This window comes from Cotesia glomerata, linkage group LG4 (assembly GCF_020080835.1).
Source record: "Cotesia glomerata isolate CgM1 linkage group LG4, MPM_Cglom_v2.3, whole genome shotgun sequence".
In the NCBI taxonomy this organism is placed as follows: Eukaryota; Metazoa; Arthropoda; class Insecta; order Hymenoptera; family Braconidae; genus Cotesia; species Cotesia glomerata.
This window is the reverse complement of record NC_058161.1, coordinates 20,882,349-20,909,753: the sequence shown is the minus strand read 5'-3', so window position 1 is coordinate 20,909,753 and position 27,405 is coordinate 20,882,349. Positions and strand designations below refer to the sequence as shown.

The following is a 27,405-nucleotide window of genomic DNA, read 5'->3' as shown; positions in this document are numbered from 1 at the left end:
GCATGTTTTATATATTTTTCATATTTACCTATATATAATATATATATAAATATATAAAATATATAAAAAATTGATGTGGGTATTCAAATGAAAGCTCTTGATGAGTGTAACATCGGGATGAGCTTATATCTTTAAAAATGTCAATAGCTAACAAGATACAAGCTCATTTCTTAATTATGTGTCTAGCATAGCCACCTATTGACAATACTTACCAAAAAAATATTTAGTAACTACTTCCAAATATTATTTGGTGGAAAAAATTATTTATTTGATATAACAAGGCTTTGCTTATATTAATATAATTTATTTATAATAAAAAAATAATTTATTAAACTGTAACAAATAATATTGAGGGGTAAAAATAAATTTTAAATCCTTGTATCAATGTATAATAATTTTCCGATAAAAAATAAAATTAACTAAATCAAAATATTATTTTTCACAATCCTGAATTAGAAACAGTTGATATTTTTCTTCAACAAGATTGTTGTCATTTTATTTAGCTGTTGACAAACAGTCGCTAGCGAAAGACGTTAAAGTTTAATTAAACCTTGGCTCCGATGACAACAGTGGTATTGGCATTAACTCACACCGAGTACCAGTGAAATGACGTCTGAATTGAGAATGTATGTGAACACCGAACGGGGTGGAAATAGTATGAGAATAGAAAGACTGATTGTAGTATCTGGATTCCAGACAGCAGACAAACCGTCAACCTACGACAACGTAGTTGTTGTAAATCTTGGGAAAACATTTAAAAGCATGACGATGAGAGTAAGCGCATCAAGATAACCACAAGCTGATGTTGACGATTTTGAATTTTCTTCGTTTCCTTCCTCTTCGAGCTCTTCCATCATTTCCTTTAGAATTAATTCGTCTTTACTACTCTTTTTATTGTGATCGATGCTCCATTTTTTCGAGTCCCGACGTGAGTTTGTGTTACGTGACGTCGACGGTTTTCCTATTTCTGAAAATAATTTTTTTTTTTTTTTTATCTTAACAAATTAATTATGCAAGCATCTTTTTACATTACTCGCCTTTTTTATTCTGATCTTTTATTTTTAAGATCTAATTTTATTATTAAATTAATTTCTAGAAGAATTTATTTTAATTTATCGAGAAAAATTTTATTACAATTAATTTTTATTTTTAATATTATAGTTAATGGAAGAATCGTGTAATTAATTATTTTTTTTCTTTCATTTTATAATTCATCATCCCTGTTTAGACTGACATATTGATGTCAGTGTTAAATTGATAAAAGACAATTAACATGGACCTGACAGCACGCCGCTCTTTATGGACTATTTCACTAGAGTAATGGATTTATGTGCGAGGAAAAGACAAAGACATAAATGACAAAGGTGGAATTCATTTTCCATTGTAATAGTTTTAGAGGTTTTAACGTACTCCTACGAAAATAATAATGAGATCCGTTGAGAAAAACATTTTAATTAAACTATTATAATCTTGCTTTATTAAATAATGACTCTTGTTAAATTGTAGTGTACTTTCTTAAATATTGGCGATTTTAAAGATATAAGCTCATATATATAATATATGAAATATATGAAAAATTGATGTGGGTACTCAAATGAAAGGTCTCGATGAGTGTAACATCGGGGTGAGCTTATATCTTTAAAAATGTCAATAGTTAACAAGATACAATGGCATTTCTTAATTACTGCCATTTTTAAAGATATAAGCTCATCCTGATTTTACACTCATCAAAAGCTTTCATTTGAGTACCCATTTGCATTTTTGATATATTTTTCATGTATACATATATATAATAATATACATAAATATATAAAATATATAAAAAATTGATGTGGGTACTCGAATGAAAGGTCTTGATGAGTGTAATCTCAAGGTGAGCTTACATCCTTAAAAGTGTCAATAGTTCTCAAGATACAATGGCATTTCTTAATTAATGACATTTTTAAAGATATAAGCTCATCCTCATGTTACACTCATCAAGAGCTTTCAGTTGAGTACCCACTTGCATTTTTGATATATTTTTTATATATATTTATATATACAACATATATAAATATATGAAGTATATGAAAAATTGATGTGTATATTCAAATGAAAGGTCTTGATGAGTGTAATGTCGTGGTGAGCTTATATCTTTGAAAATGTCAATAGTTCAGAAAATACAATGTCATTTTTTAATTAATGACATTTTTTAAAGTATAAGCTCATCCTGATGTTACATTCATTAAGAGCTTTCATTTGAGTACCCACATGCATTTTTGATATATTTTTCATATATACATATCTATAATATATGTAAATAAATGAAATATATGAAAAATTGATATGAGTACTCAAATGAAAGCTCTCGATGAGTGTAACATCGGAATGAGCTTATAACTTTAAAAATGCCAGTAGTTCACAGGATACAAGGTAATTTCCTAATTATGTACCCTGATGACAAAATTTTTATTTGTCCTTTAATAATATAGATTATCAATTTTTTTATTAGAGTTTACTAAAAGACAAAACAAGTCGCAATTGTTTGACCGTTCAAAAAATATCAATAAAAAAAATGTAACAAAATTTATATCGATTTACATAGCTGTCACCGGACACAAGTCTTGCTCGTTTTATCAGGCATCGATTCGCTCTATATGTATATCATCTGGTAAAATATCCTCGAAATTAAATGACCCTTCCAATATAACAGAGTAAACAGTTTTAATCTCAGAATATTGAACGTTTTATTTTTACAACTATAAAATAATTATGTCAATTATCGTCGAAAAGTTTAATGAATTTATTTTTTATCTAGGAAAAATATTTAAAAAACTATTTACTATAAACTTTAATCCATCCGTCGTTTTCTCCGAGTGAATTAGTGGCAATGCACCGAAACGATCCGAAATCCTGGAGCCGTACATTTTTAATCATCAGCCTCATAGTAGTCTCATAGCCTTCGGCGGTAACTTCCGACTTGTAGTTGTTATCTGGAAGAATTTTTTAAAAATAATTGGATAATTTTATACTCAACTTTATTTTTTATTTAAATGCTCAGAAATTAGATGAATTTCACGCCTATATAATTTAACCGCAATTACACTAGAGCTTAACATCATCTTAAGTGTCTAGGTAGGACTTTAAAAAAAATATTAAGGAGATCCACCGAAGTATTCAAATTTTTAAAACTTCCTGAAAATTTGTAAATTCAATCTACGTAGCCTAATAATTAATAGAAAAATAAAAAAACAGTAATTTTCTGGGATATTTAATCAAATAATTGGCTTTGAAAATTGTAATTTTTACATGTAAAATGGAGATTCCACCAGCTGTGTATTTGGTTAAGAATTTAATGCAATTAACGATTTAAAAAAAATTTTATTTTCATTGAATTTGATTGAAAAAATAATAAGCTTTCGATTAAAATAATAAAAAAAGTAGCTTTCCGAACGTATTACGGAGATATTTTATATTTTTTATGAAAAATCACTCGGAACTTGCGTTCTTTAAAGACTTGTATTTGACTTGGCAACACCGCTTGCGCAGTTACTCAAAGCATAAGTAACCGCGGTTTTTTAAATGCTACACGGAAAAAAGTAAACTGTAATAAATAACAGTCGATTTATAATAAGTAATGATCAACTGCTAAAAATTACCATTTTAAACAGTAAAATCGTGATTTTACTATTCACTTGATAATATTTACCATTTAAACGTTACAATTTACTCTTTACATGGAAGAAAATACTATTTTAAACAGTAATATTCGCTATGTAAATGTCTAAAATGTTGTAGTATAATAATTAAGAATTCAGACTTTGATATTTATTATTTTGTACCTAAAAAATGAACTTATGATATGTAAAAAGTATAAAATAAAGTTAGTAAATTTCTAATACAAGCAACTTCAATATTTACAAAGTAAAATAGTAAATTTTAAACGCAACGCTAAAAATCAAACTGTAATTATTGACTTTCTTAGACTGGTAAAATGTATATTTTAAAAGTACAATTTTTACTGTTTGAAATGTTAAATTCTCCCAGAGTGAGACCCCCTTCTCTTTCATCTGAGTTCCCCTTCTCCTCACAATATCGACTATATATTGAAATGACAATTTTTACTGTTTGAAACTGTATGTTTTAAGATGAAATAGTCATTATTCACTATAGTGACAGCTACTAATCACTTATTTTGGATATTAAATTATAAATTTAATATAATATATACTTTTATACTTTCTACATTAAGTTCTGTAATATTTATATTTTTACCACCCCGATGTCTGCTTTACTGTTGGAAACTATAAAAATTAACCGGAATCCGAGTGAATATTACAATTCACTTTTTTCCGTGTAGAAGATCTTAGTCATTGTAGTTAGACAGTAAACATAAATAAATTTTAAGGATAGGGAACTCTTTTTGTGTTGTCAAGTGTATACCGGTAATTTAGAGTGCTATATTTTTTATTAGTCAATTAAATGTTAATAATTATTTAATGAGTAAATTTATCGGAAATTTCCTCAAAAATTTTATTAATTAATTTAAAAATTAATTTTAAAATCACACGGAAAAAAGTAAACTGTAATGTTCATTCGGATTCCGCTTAATTTTATAGTTTCAAACAGTAAAGCGGACATCGGGGTGGCAAAAATATAAATAATACAGAAGTTAATCTAGAAAGTATAAAAGTCACAATTTGTAATTTAATATCCAAAATAAGTGATTAGTTGCTGTTACTATAGTAAATAACGACTCTTTCATCTTAAAAAATTACAGTTTTAAACAGTAAAAATTGCCATTTCAATATATAGTCCATATTATGAGGAGAAGGGGAACTTAGATGAAAGAGAAGGGGGTCTCACTCTGGGAGAATTTAACATTTGAAACAGTAAAAATTATACTTTTAAAATATACATTTTACCAGTCCAAGCAAGTCAATAATTACAGTTTGATTTTTAGCATTGCGCTTAAAATTTACCATTTGACTTTGTAAATATTGACGTTGCTTGTATTAGAAATTTACTAACTTTATTTTATACTTTTTACATATCATAAGATCATTTTTTAGCTACGAAATGATAAATATCAAAGTCTGAATTCTTAATTGCTATACTTTAACATTTTAGACATTTACATAGCGAATATTACTGTTTAAAATAGTATTTTCTTCCATGTAAAGAGTAAATTGTAACGTTTAAATGGTAAATATTATAAAGTGAATAGTAAAATCACGATTTTACTGTTTGAAATGGTAATTTTTAGCAGTTGATCATTACTTATTATAAATCGACTGTTATTTATTACAGTTTACTTTTTTTCCGTGCACAAAAGTATTTCTACGTATTATTTTTTTATAGACATTCTTTAAATTAGGCGGGTACTTGGATCTCCTTAAGGAATAAATACAAATGCATTAAAAAATAAAGGTAATGTATAACAATAAAGTGATAATTAAAATAAAGCAACGTTAGGAATAAATGAAAAAAAAATGAAAAGGCCATTTAAGAGAACGGTACAGCGTAATAAAGATAAAATAAAAAGTTGTTGATGATAAATGTCTTTTTTAGAAACTTCATAAACTACTTCATTAAACGTCGGTTACTGGAAGTTTATTCCCAGATATTACCAGCTTCTGGGTTCGAGTTACCCGTCGGCAATGCGCAATGTGAGCATAAGGAAAATTATTCATTTTACTTTACACAAACCAAAAGCTCAAGCTTGACAACTCGACATCTACATCCTATCCCGCTACACACTTAACAAATAGCCCGCCCAACTAATAAACCGGCTTACCAACTTATATACCGACTTAATTACAAATGAAAGTATTTATTAAACGTCTACGTCGAGAACATTGTCAAACTTTGGTTAATTCGAGCAACTACTCACCGTTAACAATTGTTTCGTTGTTTGGTCGCGTCCAGTAGACAATGGGCCGGGGGTAAGCCTCACTGTGGCACTCCAGTACTAATGTTTGCCCCTCGTAAGCTCCTATCAGCTGGTTTTCGATCCAAATCATCGGTGCGACTGTTTTATTAATATTTTAAAAATTAACTTTTAGAATTTTTATCATTGTTAATTATTCATGTTTATTTTAATTATACAATAGCTTAAATATTAAACACTCCAGCGGAATAATTAATATTTAAATACCAAGCTAAGTGGTCTCTATTTTATTCTTGTACTTTTTTTATGAACAATAGACTCACAAGAGGTTTCAAGATAATTAAAGTCACTTTTTGTAAGGGATGTGAATTATTTATTTGTGTTTTTTATTAACTATTTTATTTTTTCAATGGATATTTTTATTAAATATTAATTTAATTAAAAATAAAAAAATAATAGTGACGTGTTAACTATAAGTAAATCAAATTTTGCTTTATTAAATAATGACTCTTGTTAAATTGCACCGTACTTTTTTAAATATTGACGATTTTAAAGATATAAGCTCATCCCGATGTTACACTCATCAAGAGCTTTCATTTGAGTACCCACATACATTTTCGATATATTTTTCATATATACATATATATAATATATATAAATATATGAAAAATTAATGTGGGTACTCAAATGAAAGGTCTTCATGAGTGTAATGTCGGAGTGAGCTTATATCTCTGAAAATATCAATAGTTCAATAGATACAAGGTCGTTTCCTCATTATGTAATATATATTTTGAAGATATAAGCTCATCCTGATGTTACACTCATCAAGAGCTTTCATTTGAGTACCTACATGCATTTTTGATATATTTTTCATATATACATTTATATATAATATATATAAATATATGAAATATATGAAAAATTGATGTGGGTACTCGAATGAAACGTCTTAATGAGTGTCACATCAGGATGACCTTAAATCTTTAAAAATGTCTATAGTTCTCAAGATGCAAGATAATTTCTTAATTACTGACATTTTTAAAGATATAAGCTCATCCCGATATTATACTCATCAAGAGCTTTCATTTGAGTACCCACATGCATTTTTGATATATTTTTCATATATACATATATATAATATACATAAATATATGAAATATATAAAAAATTGATGTAGGTACTCAAATGAAAGGTCTTGATGAGTGTAACATCGGGATGAGCTTATATCTTTAAAAATGTCAATAGTTCTCAAGATACAAGATCATTTCTTAATTACTGACATTTTTAAAGATATGAGCTCACCCTGATGGTACACTCATCAAGAGCTTTCATTTGAGTACCTACTCGCATTTTTGATATATTTTTCATATATATATGAAAAATTGATGTGGGTACTCAAATAAAAGGTCTCGATGAATGTAACATTAGGATGAGCTTATATCTTTAAAAATGTCAATAGTCCACAAGATACAAGGTCATTTTTTAATTATGTATCCAGAGATAGAGAATTTTCGAATGCAGCCTAAATACTTATTGTTAGAAATTGACTATCGGTGAGAATGAAATGAAACTTTGAAAAGCCACAAATTCAAGAACTTTACAATGACACTAAATTTCACTAAAAAAACCGATTTTATCATATAACTATCCTGAACACAAAACTTTTCTTATTCTCTTAATGGTATAGATTTATCAAATTAAATTTTCTTCACAACTCTGATTTTTTAAAAATTGTTCTAATTTATTATTAAAAATGACCGCAATTTTGTAAATCAATCAACTGTTAAATTGATAAAAATTTTTCAAACCGAGAATAAATCATTAAAAGAAAAAAATAAAATTTCGAAACAAATGGGCGCAAGTTCTCGTAGCAATTTATAGACTTACAATGAACGATGAGGACTATTCGTTTACTAACAGTTGGTGGTACGCCGTTAGAAGCAATACAGAGGTAGGGACCCATGTGCAGACGAGTGACTCGCGTCAATATTAGCTCGGGACCCTCTAGAACAGGAACTGTAATTTTTATACCCGTATATATTTTAAATAAATAATTTCCATTAAAGTGAGCAAAAGCTCCGGAGTTTTAGTAAGAAAGTAAAATAAGTACCTTCGTGCCAATTGGAAAGTGTGATCATCCCTCCGGCTTCCCTCCGCCAGGTGACAGTCGGCTCGGGAGTTCCTGTAGCAGCGCATCTTAACGTGACATTGCTTCCCTCCCGAACTACCATGTCCGTGCTAGTAGGGTAGTCCAGTATGTCCGGAGGTACTAAAACCCAGTGGTAATTATAAAAAATTACAATTACACTAATAGATGTGGCCGTTGGTTTTAATATTTATGGTTCCATCAACAGCTCAGATAAATCCATGGGATATTTTGTAGTTTTGGTTATTCATAATCACTCATAACTGTAAAGGATTTAACTGGTAATCAAAATGGCTTACGGGTAAATGTTTGAGTGTATTGATGTATCGATGATTCGTGAATGAGTAGACATAAAACAATTTGAATTTCATGCTAACACGATTCCCAGTAATAAATAGTCGATAACACGGATTTTTATTGTTGGTTTTATTTTATGTCTGTTTGAAATCCTGTCAATCCCCCGCGAGCCCGATAGACAGACAAAGATACTGATAGTATTATATACGCCTGGAGCAATTAATTTTCTATGATATACCGAGTGTAAACACTTTTCATTTTCGACTGTTATTGAATATTCAATCGATACTCAATAAACTTCATTGAAATCGGCTACCAGGCTTACTATTTTTAATCCAAAGTTTATATTTCGATGATTACGCTACATTTTCAATTATTTTTCTGTTTGATTATTCAAATACAGAGCTTTTTAAATCAACTCAGTGTAAAATTTTGTTATTAAAATGGTTTTATTACAATTTACACGTATTCTAACTGCTTACACGCCCACTAGGCCTCTTAGCCCGCCCCTTAGCAACAGTTGCCTAGAAACTGGGACTTAACTCCACCCCTTAGCAACCGCAGCTTAGCTTCGCCTACTTTCGAAAAAACATTATAAATCCCGCTGGAACTTTTTATTTAGATAAAAAAGTCCATTTTTGTAACCTACTTCCATTATTACACTGTATTAAATATGTAATTGATTAAAGCTAAAAGCTTTAGCCGGCATAAAGGTAATTGAAATGCATAAAGTAAAATATTCAATTTTATAAATGGAGCACTTGCAAAAAAATAATTTTTGATGGACAAAAAATAAATTTACACGTATTCTAACCGTCTACATCCCTACTATGCATCTTAGCTCCGCCCCTTGGCAACAGTTGCCTAGAAACTGGGACTTAGCTCCGCCCCTTAGCAACAGTTGCCTAGCAACCATAGCTTAGCTCCGCCTACTTTCGAAAAAACATCATAAATCCCGCTGGAACTTTTTATTTAGATAAAAAAGTCCATTTTTGTAACCTACTTCCATTATTACACTGCATGAAATATGTAATTGATCAAAGCTAAAAATTTTAACCGATATAAAGGTAATTAAAATGCATAAAATAAAATATTTAATTTCATAAATGGAGCACTTGGAAAAAAGTAATTTTTGTCGGACAAAAAAAAAATAAAATAAACCGAAAGTGAGTAAAGAATAATGAAGAATGGCCGCAGTGTGTATGAAAAGTTATCACGATTGCAATTCGATTTTGTTAGGTAATACACTCTTATGTATATGGATATCACAATACCCAGAGTGACAGTGTGCGTTATCGCATGGGTGCCATTCATTCATCTCGAATTGGACCATGTCACACCGGCTTTAATGTCAACTATGATAAAAAAAGTAATTGTCTTTTGTGTTGCGTTTTTTTGGATTAATCGCGAACCACATTGAAAACACTCGTACCGTTATTTGTTACACGTTATTGAGACAGTTTTTTTCTTTTATTATTTTTAAAATTAGACACTTTATTATTAAGTACGAGGTCCGTTATACGGAGGTCGTTTAATGGCTCTGAAAGTGTGCAATCGGCCAATAGAGCTCTATCATATACTTTGCATACATTTGCATCAAATACTGGCCTGTAAGTGAGGGTGGTTTTCTATATAACGCACGTCTCTATCTACCAGTTACCGTTAAACGCAAGATCTTTCCTCAACGATAAGCCCCTACCCAGCTATCGGGGTGAAGAAGGAGGACTTTAGTCGTATTAGTTACACTTGATATTTTTAATAATTATTTCCTGGTATTCGAGGTAAAATCTTTCGTTTAATCTTTTAAATTTTTTTTTGTTGAAAAATTCTTTGAATAAAAATTTTAATACGTTTTTAACCAATTGATTTAAAACATAAATTTTATTTAACTTATAACATAAATTTTAACACTTAAAACATTTATTTTATTTTAAAAATTGTATTAAATGCTGTCAAAAAAATTCAAACCGAATCATGAATTAAAAAAAGGTAAAATTGGTTAATTTTTAAGAAAAATAATTTATCTTGAGTCAAAAAAATATTTATAAAGAATAATTATAGAGCTTTCTTATAAATTTTTTTACTTCAATAAAATCTCTTTGTTCTTTTTTAAAGAGCATTAAATACTAAAGACATAAAAATGTGTTAAAATAACAGATTTAACTTGAAATTTATTTATTAAATTTTTTTTATTAAAAAATTTTTAAAATAGAAATTGGAAGAAAATTTTGACAACTTTTTTTGAGATATAACTTTTGAAGTTTTTAACCAATTTTGATTTAAAATCTTGTAAACACTTATTGTATTTTAAAAATTGCATTAAATTCTGCTAAAAAAATTCAAATCGAATTACAAGTTAAAAAAAAAATTGAAGTTTAAATATTTCTTTCAAATTTTTAATCAAAAAAATTTATATTAAGCAAAAAAAATATTTATAAAGAATAATTAGAGCTTTATTAAAAATTTTTAAACTTCAATAAAATCTTTTTGTTCTTTTTTGAAGAAAATTACATACTAAAGACAAAAGTGTGTTAAAATAACAGATTAAACTTGAAATTTACTTATTAAATGTTTTTTTTTTAATGTTCAAAATAGAAATTGTAAAGAAATTATTACATTTTAAAAATTGCATTAAATGCTGGCAAAAAAATTAAAATCAAAAAATTTGATCCAAAAAAATGTAATCTGAGGTCAAAAAAATATTTATAAAAAGTAATTAAAGCTCTCTTAAAAATTTTAAAACTTCAATAAAATTTCTTTGTTCTTTTTTAAAGAGCATTAAATACTAAAGACATAAAAGTGTGTTAAAATAACAGATTAAACTTGAAAGCAATTACTTATTAAATGTTTTTTGTTGAGGAAAGGGAGGAAGATAGTTAATGTAACAGAGGATTATTTGTCCGGCTTTCAGAATGATTAATATGAATAATAGATCAGCCGTGGACTGCCGGAGTAAGACATTAGAGAGTATAGAGTGTAGAGTACAGAATATAGCCCCGGTGTGCATGGTGTTGACCTGATTACCAGACAAAGTAATAAGAGCATAAGGGTTTAATTAAATTAAAAAGGTGTCAAGTGTGTCAGATAAGACTTGGGTATTAAAAATTCATGAACAAAGTAATGAAGTAATGACAATTATTATAAACTTACCGACAACTTCTAAAAACCCGGTGTTGCTGGACATCGGGTCGGTGTTAACCTGGCACATGTACCACCCCCGGTCGGTCTCGCGTGTCTCTCTTATGTGGAGGGACCACGTGCGGTGACCACTGTGCGTTACGGCAATACGGTGATTCTTGGTGATAACGTGACTGGCAATCGTTAAGATGGTCTGCGTGTCCACGCGAAGCCACGCCACCTGCAAAAGTCCCAGACAGATTTTATTATTTATATATTTATATACATATATACATATATATAAAAGGATAAAACGTTTTGCCGAATAAAATGCTCACACATTTTCATATTATCCGAACAATTTACTCCTCCGGAAACCGAAACCGAAAGTACTTTTTTTTTCTTTAAAAGCTTTTGAATTGCTAAAAAAATTTTTTATAATAAAATTTAGATTTTTTGATAAAAAATAAAAAAAATAATGTTAGTTAAAATTTATTAAAAATAAATTGATTAAAACAGTTGTTAGGTCGTTTGATAAATTATAATTCGGGTGGTTAATTTTGACAGGGAACTTTTCAAATGGCAGAACTTTGAGATAATCGAAATTGCTTATCAGTAGTCTATGATAACACTAGGAATTAACTTGACTTCTGCTCAACTCTGAGCGGGTATAGTATGTATTTGCGGGCTGGCTCTAGTTGTTCTATCAATTAGAAAATAGTTCAACCTAGTAATCAAAATATGTATTTTGAATTTCTATAATACTTTTGCGGAAGAAAAAAAATCATATTTAAAATTGACATTTTTGATTGACACTTTTCAGAGCACAAATTACTAGCAACCTTGCAGTCACTGTGTGACTTCCGTGACTTGTGAAGTATGAATAAATAAAATTTTGCTTTATTAAATAATGACTTTTGTTAAATTGCACTGTAGTTTCTTAAATATTGACGTTTTTAAAGATATAAGCTTATCTTGGTGTTACATTCATCAAGAGCTTTCATTTGAGTGCCCACATGCATTTTTGATATATATTTCATACATACATATATAATATATATATATATATATATATATATATATATATATATATATATATATATATATATATATGAATAATTGATGTGGGTACTCAAATAAAAGCTCTCGATGAGTATAACATCGGGATGAGTTTATAAAATTATTTATCTTTATAATATAGTTCTTTAAAAATGTCAATAGTTCTCAAGATACAAGGTCATTCCTTAATTACTGACATTTTTAAAGCTATAAGCTCATCCCGATATTACATTCATCAAGAGCTTTCATTTGAATACCCACATGCATTTTTTATATATTTTTCATATATACATGTATATAATGTATACAAATATATAAGATATATGAAAAATTGATGTGGGTACTCAAATGAAAGGTCTCGATGAGCGTAACATCAGGATGAGCTTATATCTTTAAAAATGTAAATATTTAACAAGATACAAGGTCATTTCTTAATTACTGATATTTTTAAAGATATAAGCTCATCCCGATGTTACACTCATCAAGAGCTTTTATTTGAGTACCCACATGCATTTTTTATATATTTTTCATATATACATATATAATATATATAAATATATAAAATGTATGAAAAATTGATGTGGGTACTCAAATGAAAGGTCTTGATAAATGTAATGTCGGGGTGAGCTTATATCTTTAAAAATTTCAATAGTTTTCAAAATACAAGGTCAATTCTTAATTATGTATCTAGAGATAGAGAATTTTTGAATGCAGCCTAAATACTTATCATAATAAATTGACTATCGGTGAGAATGATATGAAACTTTGAAAAGGCACAAATTCAAGTCAAGACCTTTGCAATGAAACTAAATTTCACTACAAAAAAAAGATTTTGTCATATGACTATCATGGAGACAAAATTTTCCTTATTTTCTTAATAATATAGATATACTTGACAATTTTCTTTAAAAAGTAAAATTTTAAATTAAACAGAGTGCCTTTTTAAAATTGTAAATTATTAATTAAAATATCAATCAATGGTATCTTGTATTAAATAACGAAATTTACTCGAAAACTATTTAATTACAGTAAAAAGTATAAAAAAACTTTAGAATAGCAGATCTGTAAGCTGAAACTCCGGGAAGGTGGTTTCGTATTCGGCAATGACTGAATAATTACTCAACGCAATTCATGTTAAACCACAAAGAAACACGACTCTGCACCCCTTTGGAGAATGTTTTCCTCGTTGCGCAACCCTGGGTATGCAAGCAAACAATTTAACACCTCCTTTCTCCTTTCTCTCCTCGGCCCTCATCGCACACTATTATTTCCACGTTCTCAATTTTCTCTTGTTCCATTTGCTATTTATTTTCCTGGGCATTTACATCCTCACAATATTTTTATAAATTTTCCCGCATTAATATCTCCGGGTCTTTAGATCCAGCGCCAGCGTTCTCATTTCGGGTTTAAAAAAAGCTGTCTCAGTCTTTACTTGCCCAGCCAACGGACTTGCTTTCTTTCTTCTTTTTTTTAGTTTTTCCTCTCGAAGAGACTCGGCCACAACTTTTCCGCGTAACAAGCTGCGCAAGACGACAGCCAAACAATTACTTTTATTTACTTTTTCTTTTTTTACTCCTTTTTATAAAATAGCGGGAGGGTTGTGACAATTGTCGGACGTGAAGAATTGAACTTTTGTTGAAATTACGTGGTCGCACGCGCAACTGACATAAACAGATATATACCGGCTATTATTGTTGTTACTTTTATTGTTATATTTTCCAACCGAGTATTTTCTTTTTTTTTTTTAAACATCCTGGGAATTCGTCACGAGTTTTTTTGTTATGTTTAATTTAAAACGTGTAATATTCAATTCCCAAAACTTCAAAAAAATCCTAATTAATTAAATGTATCAAAAATTCTAGGCTTTTTTTTTTTATCTCTGATAGAAGGATTTAGTTCTATTTAATGAGATTTAGTAATAGTTACTAAAAAAAAAAAATAATCAACAGTTTGGCTTCAGAACATTTTGGGGGATGCAAAAAAAATCGATTGGTATATAATAATCATAAAAAAAAAATTTATCGAGAGTTTTAAAGCCAATTTTATCACGTTGTGTCATATTTTGTCATATTTGGGGGCGGCCATGTATCGAGAGTTCTTAAGACTACTGCGTGGGAGCACCCCCTACGCTCCTCGATACGGAATCGCGAGATGAAATTATGAAAAATCTAAATTAAGGTAGTACCTCCGCGACAATCCAGATAAAAAATTTTGAATCACTATCCATGTTATACGTATCGACAGAGCTAAGGTTGTAGGTTAAGATTTTTTAACGTTACTGCACTGATAGAAAATTTATGTTGACTCAAGAGATATTTTCTTGATCTAAGAATTTATTTTGGAAGACAAATGATTATTTTGCTTTAAGAATTTCTTGTCTTCATTTAGATTTTATTGGCTTAAGAGCTATATTATGTTCAATCGATACATTTAAGTTTTTCAATCAAAATAACATTGTCGTTTAAAAAACTTAAAATAATTCATCAAAGTATATTTCAAAAACTAAATAGTCTTTAATTGTTATACCAAATAAAAATTATTTCTTGGAAATAAGTAAATTAATGAATGACTCAAAAAAAAAAAAGCCATTCTTAACACAAGTCGGTAACATCTTGAATCAATGTTATCGCCTATCTTGAACCAAGAGACGAAAATTCTTGAAAGAAATATATCTATATCTAGTTTCAAAAGTTCAAGTTTTGAAGAAAAAAAGTTTCTTGAATCAAGATTATTTTTCTATCAGTGTGTACTCGTCGACTACTATATTCTCTATACATATACACACACTACGGTATAAGTGACTAGCGGCTGTTTTTCGTACCCCCTATCCTAAAAATAATCCTCTAAAAGTGAAATTTATTATAATTAATCTCGAAAACTACGCGGTAAATAATTTTCATTTCTTTTTTAATTGTTCGAAATATTATATTCTTCAATCTACTAGTTTTTCGATAAAGTCGTGAAATTCCTTTGATGGGAAAAATTAAAAATACTGTCATTTTCCCACGCTTCACATATGTTACATGTACAAAAATGTCATTTTCAATTGCAATTATTTTAAGTTAGGTACACGGAAAGAAAATTGAAGGAGTTTTTACTGTTTAACTATTGTAATTTTTACTAAATAAAATAGTAACGGTGGGCTATACTTCTCATTTAGTAATTTTTACGATCTACTATTGTAAATTTTATCCACCAAATAAGACTAGCAAGAGTCTTAAAAAGTCGAATACTATAGAGCAAATTATACAATATGTGTTTGTGAACTTTACAATTCAACTATTGTAAAAATTCACAGTTGGTTTTTTTAAAACAAATATTACGGAGGGAGAGAGATAGAAGGTTGGACTAATTGGTACCTGTACAGTAATCGAAAAAAGAAACCGACATTTTCGTGCTATCTGGGAATCGAACCCAGAACTCTGTGTTGGCAGCCAGAGACTCTCCCTCTACGCTATCTGAGGTAAACTAAGACACATACCCTTTAACATTTACATAAACTCGGAGTCTAGCGCTGTGCACGGCCATCACTCACACTAATTGAGAAACATTCCAATTCAACTATTGTAAAATTTGCTATAGTTCTATTGGAAAGATACAGAGGCAGCACTGGAAATTTTCATCTCTTACTTTTTACAATAGTAATATCGTATTTTTTCATGAATAAATAGTATTTTTTCTTCTAAAATATTTGACAATTAATAGTAATAAAAGTATAGTCCAGCTTTACAATAGTTGTATCGTAAATTTTCCTAGAAATTTTTTCCCGTGTACGGTAAATCGTCTTCAAATTTTAACAGTATATGTATTATGTATTTAGTGACTTATATTCAAAGTTTCGAGGATTTCTTAAAATATTGCTTTCATAACCGTACTACCTTAAGAAAATAAATAATCAACGGTTTGGCTTCAGAACCTTTTAGAGGATGCAAAAAGAAAACACATACATACAGACATACTATCATCATCGCGAAAACATTCACGGAAGCTACCTACCCATGCAGGAAACCCCCAGAGTTGACAAAGGGGCCAGGTTTGGGCCAGTCCCGAGTCGAAATTTGAGTTCTGTTTTGACGGCACTTTTTTCCAACTTAACTTTCAGATAATTTTACCATCAAACCAGACGTTACATCATTGAGTGCTTTATGAGCGTACGTCTGGTTTAACGGTAATTTGTGGAGTTTTTTCCCATTCTGACGTGTTTACCATTAAACCAGACGTTAAATAATTATAATGATGACCATAATAATAATGGTAATATTTAAAAATGGCTAGCGATTTGGGATCGAATCCCACTCGGATCCTTTTTTTTTTTAATTTTTAATGAAATAATAATAATACTTGATATTTTCTATAAATAAACAAATAAATAACTAAACGAATAGAGAATCTGAACATTATTATTAAGATAATTATAATTATTATTAAATTATTAATATATAAGGCGACGATTAAATGTGACTCCAATACAAAAATTGTACTGATGTGGAGCTTTTTTTTTTCTTATGTTGTTGAGAGTCATGAAGGCAGCATTCGTGATAGTTATTGTAAGTACTCGTCGAACACATCTTAATTAACTAACTTAAGAATCCCTTAGATATAAATAATAATCGAAAAACCGCAACGCCCGGGTTCCGAACCTAGACCTAACGCTCGCCAGTCTTATACACTATCCGCAATACTACGCAACCGACTTCCATCCAAAGACTTGAGTGAGTTCATATAAACTATACAGTCTAGTCGAGAAGTGAGTTTTCTACGAAGAATCGTTACAATGCTCTTAAAAATATGGCGATTGGTGCGTTGGATTCAGAATTTAATTCTGAGAAAGTGGTATTTTTTAATTTATCCGCCATTAAAAATTTTATTTGTTATAAACAAAAAACGAAGAGAAAAAAAGGGAGTCTTTGTTTTGTAGCTATTACTTCAAAAATATTGAAGTTATCTGAAATTTGAAAAAAGATCCTAAAAGAGTAGAAAATTTTAGTAAAATAAGTCTCAACTCCCGGAGTTGTAGCTCCATTATTTATAATTTTAATTTAACGTTGAAATTTGGGCTTCGCGCGGCCGTTTCAGGGCCTAGGCGTCGCCACCAAGCAAAGTATGCAACACAAAATAATTTTTTCATAACATTCAATATTAATTTAAAAATCTGATTAAATTATAGTGTCATCTAGACACTTGAAGGAATGTAGCCCCGCAAAAAAAAATTTTTAGCTTGATTTTTGTTTAAGTTATTTAATTGTTATTTAACAAATTTTTCATAGACTTGAGTTTTCACAAAATCTCTCATAAAAATTAAAAAAATGTGTCTATAACTCTTTTTTTTTTTTTTAGGAGTTCTTGTTATATAAATAATGAACAAGATTCCGTTGTAAAAGCTTATAAAAGTTTTTTCATTTGTTTATAATGATTTTTTAAAGTTATCAAAAATTGAAATATCCGGCTAATGTTATAAAAAAAAATTTTTTCCGAAATCTTTCATTCCGGTTGTTTTTGTATTAACATATTGCATTTAGTAGCTTGGCTAATGAATTTTTAATATTAATTGTTTAAAAATTTGTTATAAACAAATAGAAAAGTTGAATATTTTTGAAAATTTTTTTCTTCGTCATTTCATTGTCTTAGTAGAATAATGATTAAAAAAAAAAAATTCTTAGAAAAATTTTATAATTGTTTTTTTCATTTATCAACCATTTAAATTATTTATTAAGAAATCATTTTTTTTTAAATCATCAATTACAATTCTAAAAATAATTATGAAAGAATTTTGTTTTTACTTGAATTTTTTATTGTTTATTTTATAACCCATGCAGGAAACCCCCAGAGTTGACAAAGGGGCCAGGCTTGGGCCAGTTCTGGGAAACCTAGCTTCGGCGTACCTGTATTGGCCCATGCGTGGGCCAGGCTGTTTAACCCAGCCACGGCCATGCCAATGATTACCCAACCTTGGGCCAAGACTGGCTAACTCAGCCTTGGCCATTCATTGGCGACCCAAGCGTGGGCCAAGACTGGTTAACCCAGCCTCGGCCATGCCAATAATTATCCAAGCTTGGGCCAAGACTGGGCAACCACGCCTTAGTCGGCCCAATTATTACCCGAGCCTGGGCCAGAACTGGGTCACCCAGTCACGGCCACAATGATTACCCAAGGGTTAGCCAAGATTGGGAAACCTACACTGAAAAAAAAAAATTAACTTAATTCAAGAGAAAAATTCTTGAACCAAGAAAATAACTTTGAAGAGTTTAATTGTCTTCAATCAAAACGAAAAATTCTTTAATTAAATAAAATTTACTTAAATCAAAAAAAATTGCTTAGTTTAAAAATTTTTTTACTCAAATCAAGAAGATGAAATTCTTAAAAATTATTTACTTGATTTAAGTAAATTTTTTTTTCTTTGTAGCCATGGGCGTTGAATGGCAACCAAGACTTGAGCCAGAATTGGGTAACCTAGCCTTAGCCATTCAATGGGAAATTCAAACTTAATAAATCATTAAGTAATAGAATTTTAAACAGTAAACATTTATTGTTTAACGAATATTTGCTAACAAATTCTAAAATTTAAAATTTATTATTTAACCAAGACAATTGCATATCGTCAAAATTGATGTAGTCTTAAAAAAATTAAAATATAATAATTTACAGTTGAATTTTTAATATTGATAATTTTAAACATGAAAATTTATCATAAGATATTAAAAATATACAGAACGATGTACAAAGTTTAAAGTAATATAAGAACTTGACTCTTGCATTTTTTTAACTATAATAAACATTTGTAAAAAATAGTTAATTTTCATCGAAACACAATATTAAATAACATAAATTATATAAATAATAAACCGCTACACTTCGTCACCACATAGATTTAGCTTATCAGAATAATGAGATGTGCATCAACTTATCGGTCGTACGGTGTAAGAGTTAGTTATCAGTCTGGCAAGCGCGCGGCTCGGGTTCGAATCTCGGTTAAAACGGATACGATTTTCACTTTATTTCTATAATTAGCAACAGTTAGGTTCGAATTTACTTTACTTACAAAATAAAATAAAAAAATAACATCCCAATAATTCTTTTTTATCATTTTTTATCAAATGGCATGGGCCAGACTTGAAAATTAACTATGGCTCAGCCCTGGTAACCAGGCATGGGCCAGTCCTGGTAATCAGGCGTGGGCCAGTCTTGGTAACCAGGCTTGGCCCATCGTTATCATCCCAGACTTCAACCAAGACTGAGTCAAGCCTGGCTTACAAGCTTGGCCCAGACTTTTACATAGTTAGGCCCCGTGGTACTTTCCTCTATGGGTAGGACCTCAAACCGTCAAAATCTGATGAGAACTCGATTTTCGAAAAACGGGGTAAAAACAATAACTTCCTGATTTTTGAAAATTTTCAATTTTCTTAGCGGGAAGTTAGAAATAATTTATTAAACTGTAACAAATAATATTGATAGGTAGAAAATATTTTTTTCTCCCAAATAAATGACTAAAAATTTTATTATTAAATTAGATTATTACTTCTATTATTTGATTTTAGTGTTGAAAATTTTCACCCCCTCTAATAAAAATAAAAAAAAATTATATAAATATTTAAATAATAAATGGAGAAGCAAACAAACAATCGAATAATAAATCAACAAAATAATGCAGTAGCTATAAAAATAAAAATAAAAAAAAAAATTCCAGCGAAATAAAATACTTGGTATTAATTCTGAGCTTTCGCACACCATGGCCACTGCTATCTCTTTTTCTAGATACAAAGCTATGGTAATTATATCGTGCATCGTTAAAACGAGCTTTTCCGTCAGTCGTTCCTTACTTTGGCACACACACAAGCTTTCCATCGCACAAGCGCTTCGCTCCGGAGCAGAACCAACCGAATCTAATAGAACAGAGCGAACCGTTAGTCTTTACTTTGTCTTTCTTTGTTTCTGAATGCGTGGAAGAGTTGAAGCTGAAGAATAAAAGGGCTGTCATGTGTACGCTTGTCGAGGATAGATGGCACAGAAGTAGATTAACAACCACCCTTTTTATTATTCATTTTAAATATTTAAAAACTCTTTCGATAATCTAATGAATTTAATGAACCGCCGAGGCGACTCTTATCTTTAATCTTCTACCTTCATTTTTATTTCCAGTGGCTAAATTAATTTGTTATATTTAAATTTCTACATTTAAATTATTTATTTTATCATTCAGCTTGAGGATTTTCGAGATATGGACGAAAATACTCCAGCGTGGAGAATTATTAGCTTATCTCAGATCAATATCTATTTGCTTGAATAATTAAGTAATTTTTTAATCAAATTATTGTACGAAAGTTTGTTTGTTAATAATAAATTTATAACTCGGTTAGAATATTTCATTAAAATTTAACCCGGTGATATTTTGCGCGACGGTAATTTTTTATTAGCTTTCTGAATTAAATGTCACTGTACTGACATTTGGAGGAATTTATTTTTAGCAAATTGGGTTTTTTTTTTCATTTCTTTTTTTAGTAGATTTTATAGAAATCTATTGCATTGGTCCTCATGACGAAACTTTTGAAAAATTTTGCTATTTTTCGACTCAGCTCGTCAAGCGGATTCAGAAAATGCATATGGTTCAAAAGTTTATATATCTATGTGGATATATCCACAGATTCGGTAGAATCTGGCGCCAAGTTCCGTTCAAATCTGCTGTAAACGGAGCGCCAGACTACCGACTGTGTTTACTGTAAGCAGAACGGTATTTTGAAGTTGCAAAATTTTATTTAATTCTACCGTACTTTTTTTTCCTAAATTGTATATTATAACAGTAATTCATACTTTATTTGACTGTTATTAATTAATTATATTCACTTATAACAATTAATCTACTTGAAATTATTAAATTTAATCAGCACAAACTATAGCAACGCAAAAATTTCGATCCTGACTTTTTTTCGATGGGCAAAGTGATCTGCCACAGACTAAATAATTCGAGAATGCATAGTAATCCTTCATTAGATGGGAAACTACAGTTAAAAAAATATATTTCACAGCTTGCATCTACACCCGCCAGGGTGCGCTAGAATTATTTTTACATAAACTGTAGTTTCAAGGGGATAGTTTGCTATAAAAAATGCAACCAACGCGAGACTTAAGTTGGTACCAATTGTAAATTTTTATTATAAATACAAAAAATACTAAAATCCGAACAAAAACAGTTTCACTGTAAAAAAATCGCGACAAATCCACGTTCATAAGACTATTAAGAAAAAAAATTTGTTTTTTTCTTTACACAAATATATAAAATAAAAAAATTAAAAAATCCAAGTAACCGATATGATTACTTATGATTTTCGGAAATTAAAAAAAATTTTGTTATAAATTTAAAAATTAAGAAAAAAATTTTGGAACGTACTTGGTGTGCGTCATTGTGTATTTCAATTTTTTTAAAGTCCTAGTAAATAGATTTTACGAATTTCATTAAAAGTAAAATATTTTGCAACCGCGCACACTAAATACGTTCCAAATTTTTTTTTTTAATTTTTAAATTTGTAACAAAATTTTTTTTAATTTCCGAAAGTCATAAACAATCATATCGGTTACTTGGATTTTTTAATTTTTTTATTTTATATATTTTTGTAAAGAAAAAAACAAATTTTTTTTTCTTAATAGTCTTATGAACGTGGATTTGGCGCGATTTTTTTACAGTGAAACTGTTTTTGTTCGGATACGATATAACCGGCCTTGTCTCTTCTCTAACTCCCGCAATTCTATACGGATCTCAATAAAACGTAACATACTCATTCTTAGGACGATTTTCGAGGTTAAGTTCAAAGATCAGCCAAATCGGTCGATTAGTTTAGAAATGAGAGCAAAAAATTTTCAAAACTCATTAAAATTTTCACTTTTACCGTATTTCCGTGCAATAACTATTAAACGCGATATCATATTTAATTTATGTAAATTGCATCTGAAAGCTTATTTAATAAGCTTTAATTTGCATACTTATCTATTTTTCTAAATTAAATAGTTTAGGAATGACAGCAATTCAAAAATTTTTGAAAATCATTACAATTTTGACTTTTACCGTATTTCTGTGCAATAACAATTAAACGCGATATCATATTTAATTTTTGTAAATTGCATTTAAAAGCTTATTAAATAAGCTTTAATTTGCATACTTTATTTGCATAAATTATTTTTTTAAATTAAATATTTTAGGAATGACAGAAATTCAAAAATTTTTGAAAATCACAAAAATTTTCACTTTTACCGTATTTCAGTGCAATAACGATTGAACGTGACATCTCATCAAATTTCTGTAAATTTCATCTGAAAGCTTATTAAGTAAGCTTTAATTTGCATACTTATATATTTTTCTTAATTAAACAGTTTAGGAATGACAGAAATTTGAATTCTTAAACATCCTCAAAATTTGGAACTTTGACTGTTTTTTGCAAAATAACTATTGAATGCGATAACTTGTAAAATTTTTGTAAATTGCATCTAAAAGCTTATTAAGTAAGCTTTAATTTGCATACCTCACCATCAGTCTAGATCAAAAATTACCTACTCTCTCAGACAGATCTAATGAAATTTTACTCTTGCATTCGTTTTGATGTCATTTTTTTATTGTAATAGAAGTTATATATTGCACAGAAAAAAAGGTTCACTTGAGCCAAGAAAATATTATTCTTCCTAATTATTTTCTTGAGCGAAAAAAAATTTTTTTTTGACACAAGAAATTTCACTTATTCCAACAAAATTAATTCTTTTAAAGAAATACGTATCTTGATCCAAGAAAATTTATTTAAGTCAAGAAAATCTTGTTGTTTTGAGAAAATTCAGCCTCGAGCTCCAAAAAATTAAGTTCTTGATAGAAGTTAATATTCTAGTCTTGAGAAAATTTCTCTCTTGCTCCAAAAAATTAAATATAAAGATAGAAGTTAATTTTCATTAATATTTTTATTGATTAACATGTCAAATGGGAAGATCAAATAATATTTCATCATTTTTTTCCATTCAATATGTATAATTGCACGGTAAAATAATGTAAAATGGGTATCAAATATTCTCGCAAAAAATTTTCTCAAGGTGAGAAAATTTTTTTCTCAGCTGAAGTAGGTGGCGCTGTTTCCCTAAAGTATCTAAAAATCTTGATCAAATATAAAAATTTATTGTATCAAGTATTTAGGATAATAAGAAAAAAATTTTAACTTCGGCCAACACAACTTCGGTCTTCCTTCAGAAACCCGACAAATTTTCTTGAGCCAAGAATTTCGTTCTCCAGTCAAGAAATTTTTCTTTCTGTGTAGAAATTATTTTCTTGAAAAAAAAAAAAAAAAAAAAGTATTAAAATGTAAGGAAATGTTTTCATCAAGACATTTGTATACTTCCATCATCGTAAGGAAATAATATAATTTTATTAAAGCACCGAAATTAGTTTGCGCGTACGGAAGAGCTAAGGGAGACGAAAAAAAAATAAAAGTTTGTATTTTTTTTTCGTTCAAATAAAACCTAATTGAAATGATAAAATCTCAAAGTTTATTTTTTCTTTTATTTTTATGACTTCCGCGGCTACAATTTAGGGAACCACGGCAATTACCGGAGGATAATTATATAAAAAATCAAAACTTGATAATTATAAATTTTTAAATACAATCTTGGAAAAGTTTTAAATACTTTTGGGTAAAAAAAATTAACAGCTATCGCGGAAACTGTTTGGAAGATAGCAAATACTAGAGTTGTACCAGCGAGAGTTTGTGTTTCTCAAGAAATTCTAATTACTTTAAACTGTTTCCCATTTACGAGAAGTTTTAAAATTATGTAGTTAAAGTAAGACAAAATATCTAAAGGAGTTTGTTTGGTAATATCCGCCGGTTAATTTAATTTTGAATTGACGGAATTTGGAAAAAAAAGAGATACCAGATGCTAGATATTCTAGATATACTAGGTTAAGTATTTGTTAGTCGGCATAATGGGCTTACTGGATAATTGTTATTTAGTGGGAGGTTGATAATAAAATGAAGAAATATCGCGTTAATATTTAAAGTAACCGAGAGTAAGTAGCCCGCTCATTAAATATTTATGAAATGCTAAAGCTTTCATGCTATTTGTACTTGGAAAAATATATTAATAAAATATTTTTTCTCGTGTTTTTTATTATTTTTATCGTTCTCTCCCAACTCGGTGCCAGAAATTATAAAAGTCAGACAGATATTTATTTTTATGCTGCTAAGATGGACTTGGTAAATATTTACAGGTTGTAAGACTATTTAAACTGACTTTTGACTGGTAAAGTTTATTTATAATTAAGTTTAATTTATGATATTATGATTTTTATAAAAGTAAAAATCTAATTCAGTGTAATTTATTAATTAAACTTGAAATTGATGGCAGATAAGCTCTTTAGGAGAGTTTAAAAATTATATTTTTCTTTAATTTATAATCTATGAAATTTAACTCTCTTGTTGCGAGATAATTTAGCGATCATGAGCCATCTATCGGGGATCCATGAAGCTTAATAATAATAATAATAATAATAGTAACTAGAAAACTTGCAGTCATTATGTGACTGCCGTGACTTGTGAACTATAAATAAATAAAATTTTGCTTTATTAAATAATAACGTTTATTAAATTGCACTGTACTTTCTTAACTATTGACATTTTCAAAGATATCAGCTCATCCTGATATTACCTTCATCAAGAGCTTTCATTTGAGTACCCACATGAATTTTTGATATATTTTCCATATATACATATATAATATATATAAATATATAAAATATATGAAAAATTGATGTGGGTACTCAAATGAAAGGTATCGATGAGTGTAACATCGGGATGAGCTTATATCTTTAAAAATGTCATTAGTTCACAAGATAAAAGGTCATTTCTTAATTATTGACATTTTTGAAGATATAAGCTCATCCCGATGTTACACTCATCAAGAGCTTTCATTTGAGTACCCACATGCATTTTGATATATTTTTCATATCTACATATATATATATATATATATATATATATATATATATATATATATATATATATATATATAATATATAAATATATGAAAAATTGATATGGGTACTCAAATGGAAGGTCTCGATGAGTGTAACATCGGGATGAGCTTATATCTTTAAAAATGTCAATAGTTTTCAAAATACAAGGTCATTTCTTAATTATGTATCTATAGAGATAGAGAATTTTTGAATGCCGCCTAAATACTTATTATAATAAATTGACTATTGGTGAGAATGATATGAAACTTTGAAACGGCACAAACTCAAATTAAGACCTTTGCAATTACACTAAATTCTACTAAAACGAGCGATTTTATCATATGACTATTCTGGACACAAAATTTTTCTTATTCTCTTAATAATATAGATAATTTAATCATAATCCTGCGAAATAAAATTACAGAACAAAAATATAAAAGTTATAAAAAATTAAAAGACCAAATATCAATCTACAAATTCCAAACTTACATAAATATAAAGTAGAAAAATAAAAAATTAGCTACCCCAATTAACGTCCGACAGTTGGAGGTTAGTAAAATAATTATTTCCCGTAAAACAAACTGTAAAAAGGATGTGTAGTACAACAATAATTTTCTAATGATAATTATACAAGTGTATTAAATTAAAATTTGATTGGAGTGGAGCATATGAGGTTGATGTACAAGAGATCGATTTCCAATGAACCTCTACCGTTATTAAAGCCATATAAGTGTGTACTCTCGAGAGCGAGAGGATGAAATATTATTCCGGGGTATCTAGTGGCCGAGTGAGTGAGTAACTACAGTTAAAAGTACATTTATCGGCATCACGATAATAATTACCTCTTTCTGCTCTCTTCCCCTTCGAAAAACACACATACACACATACACACAACACACACTCACACATAAATTTTATCGCCCTCTCGTTACATATGCAGCCCTCATTCCTGAAACCAAGTTACCCATCACAGAATATCGACGGACTGCAATTGCTGTCAGGAAATATTCCAATGACAATATTAAACCGCTCAAGATTATTCATTTTATTCATAACTACATACAACAATACAACATATTATATAGACAGACAAATTTATTATCGATTAATTAACTATTTATATAAAAAGCCTTTTTTTATTTGTATCCCAATTCACCGGCACTTTAAACGTCTGTTTGGCAATTAAATTGGTTGTTTATCAGTGTAATGCGAGGCTCGATGCTAATTTTCTCTGTTTGTTATTCTCCAATTTTAATTAAATATTTACTCTGTAGGATAATTTAATTACCGTGCGACTTATTAATTAATTTACTGTTGAAACTCAATTGTTAGTCAATCACTGTAATTAATTTTGATAAATTACTCGGTGTTATTCATCAGAAATATTCAAGGCAAAAAGTCCAAAATTTATAAAAAAAAAAAACGTATTTTTTATAAAATGACATTATTAATCATAATACCCATGTAGGAGTCCCCATGTAGGAGGCTTGGCGTCCCAGAGTTGGGCCAAGACTGGGGAACTCAGCCTTGGCCGTTTCTTCGGTAAACCAGACTTGGGACAAGGGTGGGTTAACTAGCCTCGGCCGTCCAATGGTGCGCCAGTCTTGGGTCAAGACTGGCTCACCTAGCTCTGGCCATTTGATGGTACCCCAGACTTGGGCCAAGGATGGGTTACCTAGTCTTGGCCATTCAATGGAAAATCTAAAGTTAAATAATCATTAAGTAATATAATTTTTAACAGTAAATATTCTTTGTTTAACGAATATTTATTAGCTAATGGTACAATCGAAAATTTATTATTTAACAAAAACAATTACATATCATCAAGATTGATATGGTATTAAAAAAATTAAAATATAATAATTTACAGTTGAATTTTTAATGTTGATAATTTTAAATATTAAAATTTATAATAAAATATTAAAAATGTACAGAACGATTTAG

The 27,405-nt window shown here is 29.1% G+C and overlaps 1 protein-coding gene across 2 annotated transcripts in view; it reads right to left on the bottom strand.

Annotated features, from left to right (window-relative positions):
• Positions 1 to 380: 380 nt before the first annotated feature.
• The window catches only part of LOC123263837 (lachesin-like), a 61,645-nt gene continuing 34,620 nt past the window's right edge, over positions 381 to 27,405 (bottom strand). The window contains exons 3-8 of one of the 2 annotated variants that reach the window (XM_044726868.1): positions 11,463 to 11,670; positions 7,980 to 8,138; positions 7,757 to 7,885; positions 5,873 to 6,010; positions 2,823 to 2,972; positions 381 to 967 (exon numbers count right to left, since the gene is read on the bottom strand). In XM_044726868.1, the coding sequence (XP_044582803.1) occupies positions 717 to 967; positions 2,823 to 2,972; positions 5,873 to 6,010; positions 7,757 to 7,885; positions 7,980 to 8,138; positions 11,463 to 11,670 (1,035 nt within the window). In that variant the 3' untranslated portion in view covers positions 381 to 716. The remainder of the gene's footprint in view (positions 968 to 2,822; positions 2,973 to 5,872; positions 6,011 to 7,756; positions 7,886 to 7,979; positions 8,139 to 11,462; positions 11,671 to 27,405) is intronic. The other variant, XM_044726869.1, reaches the window with a different exon arrangement.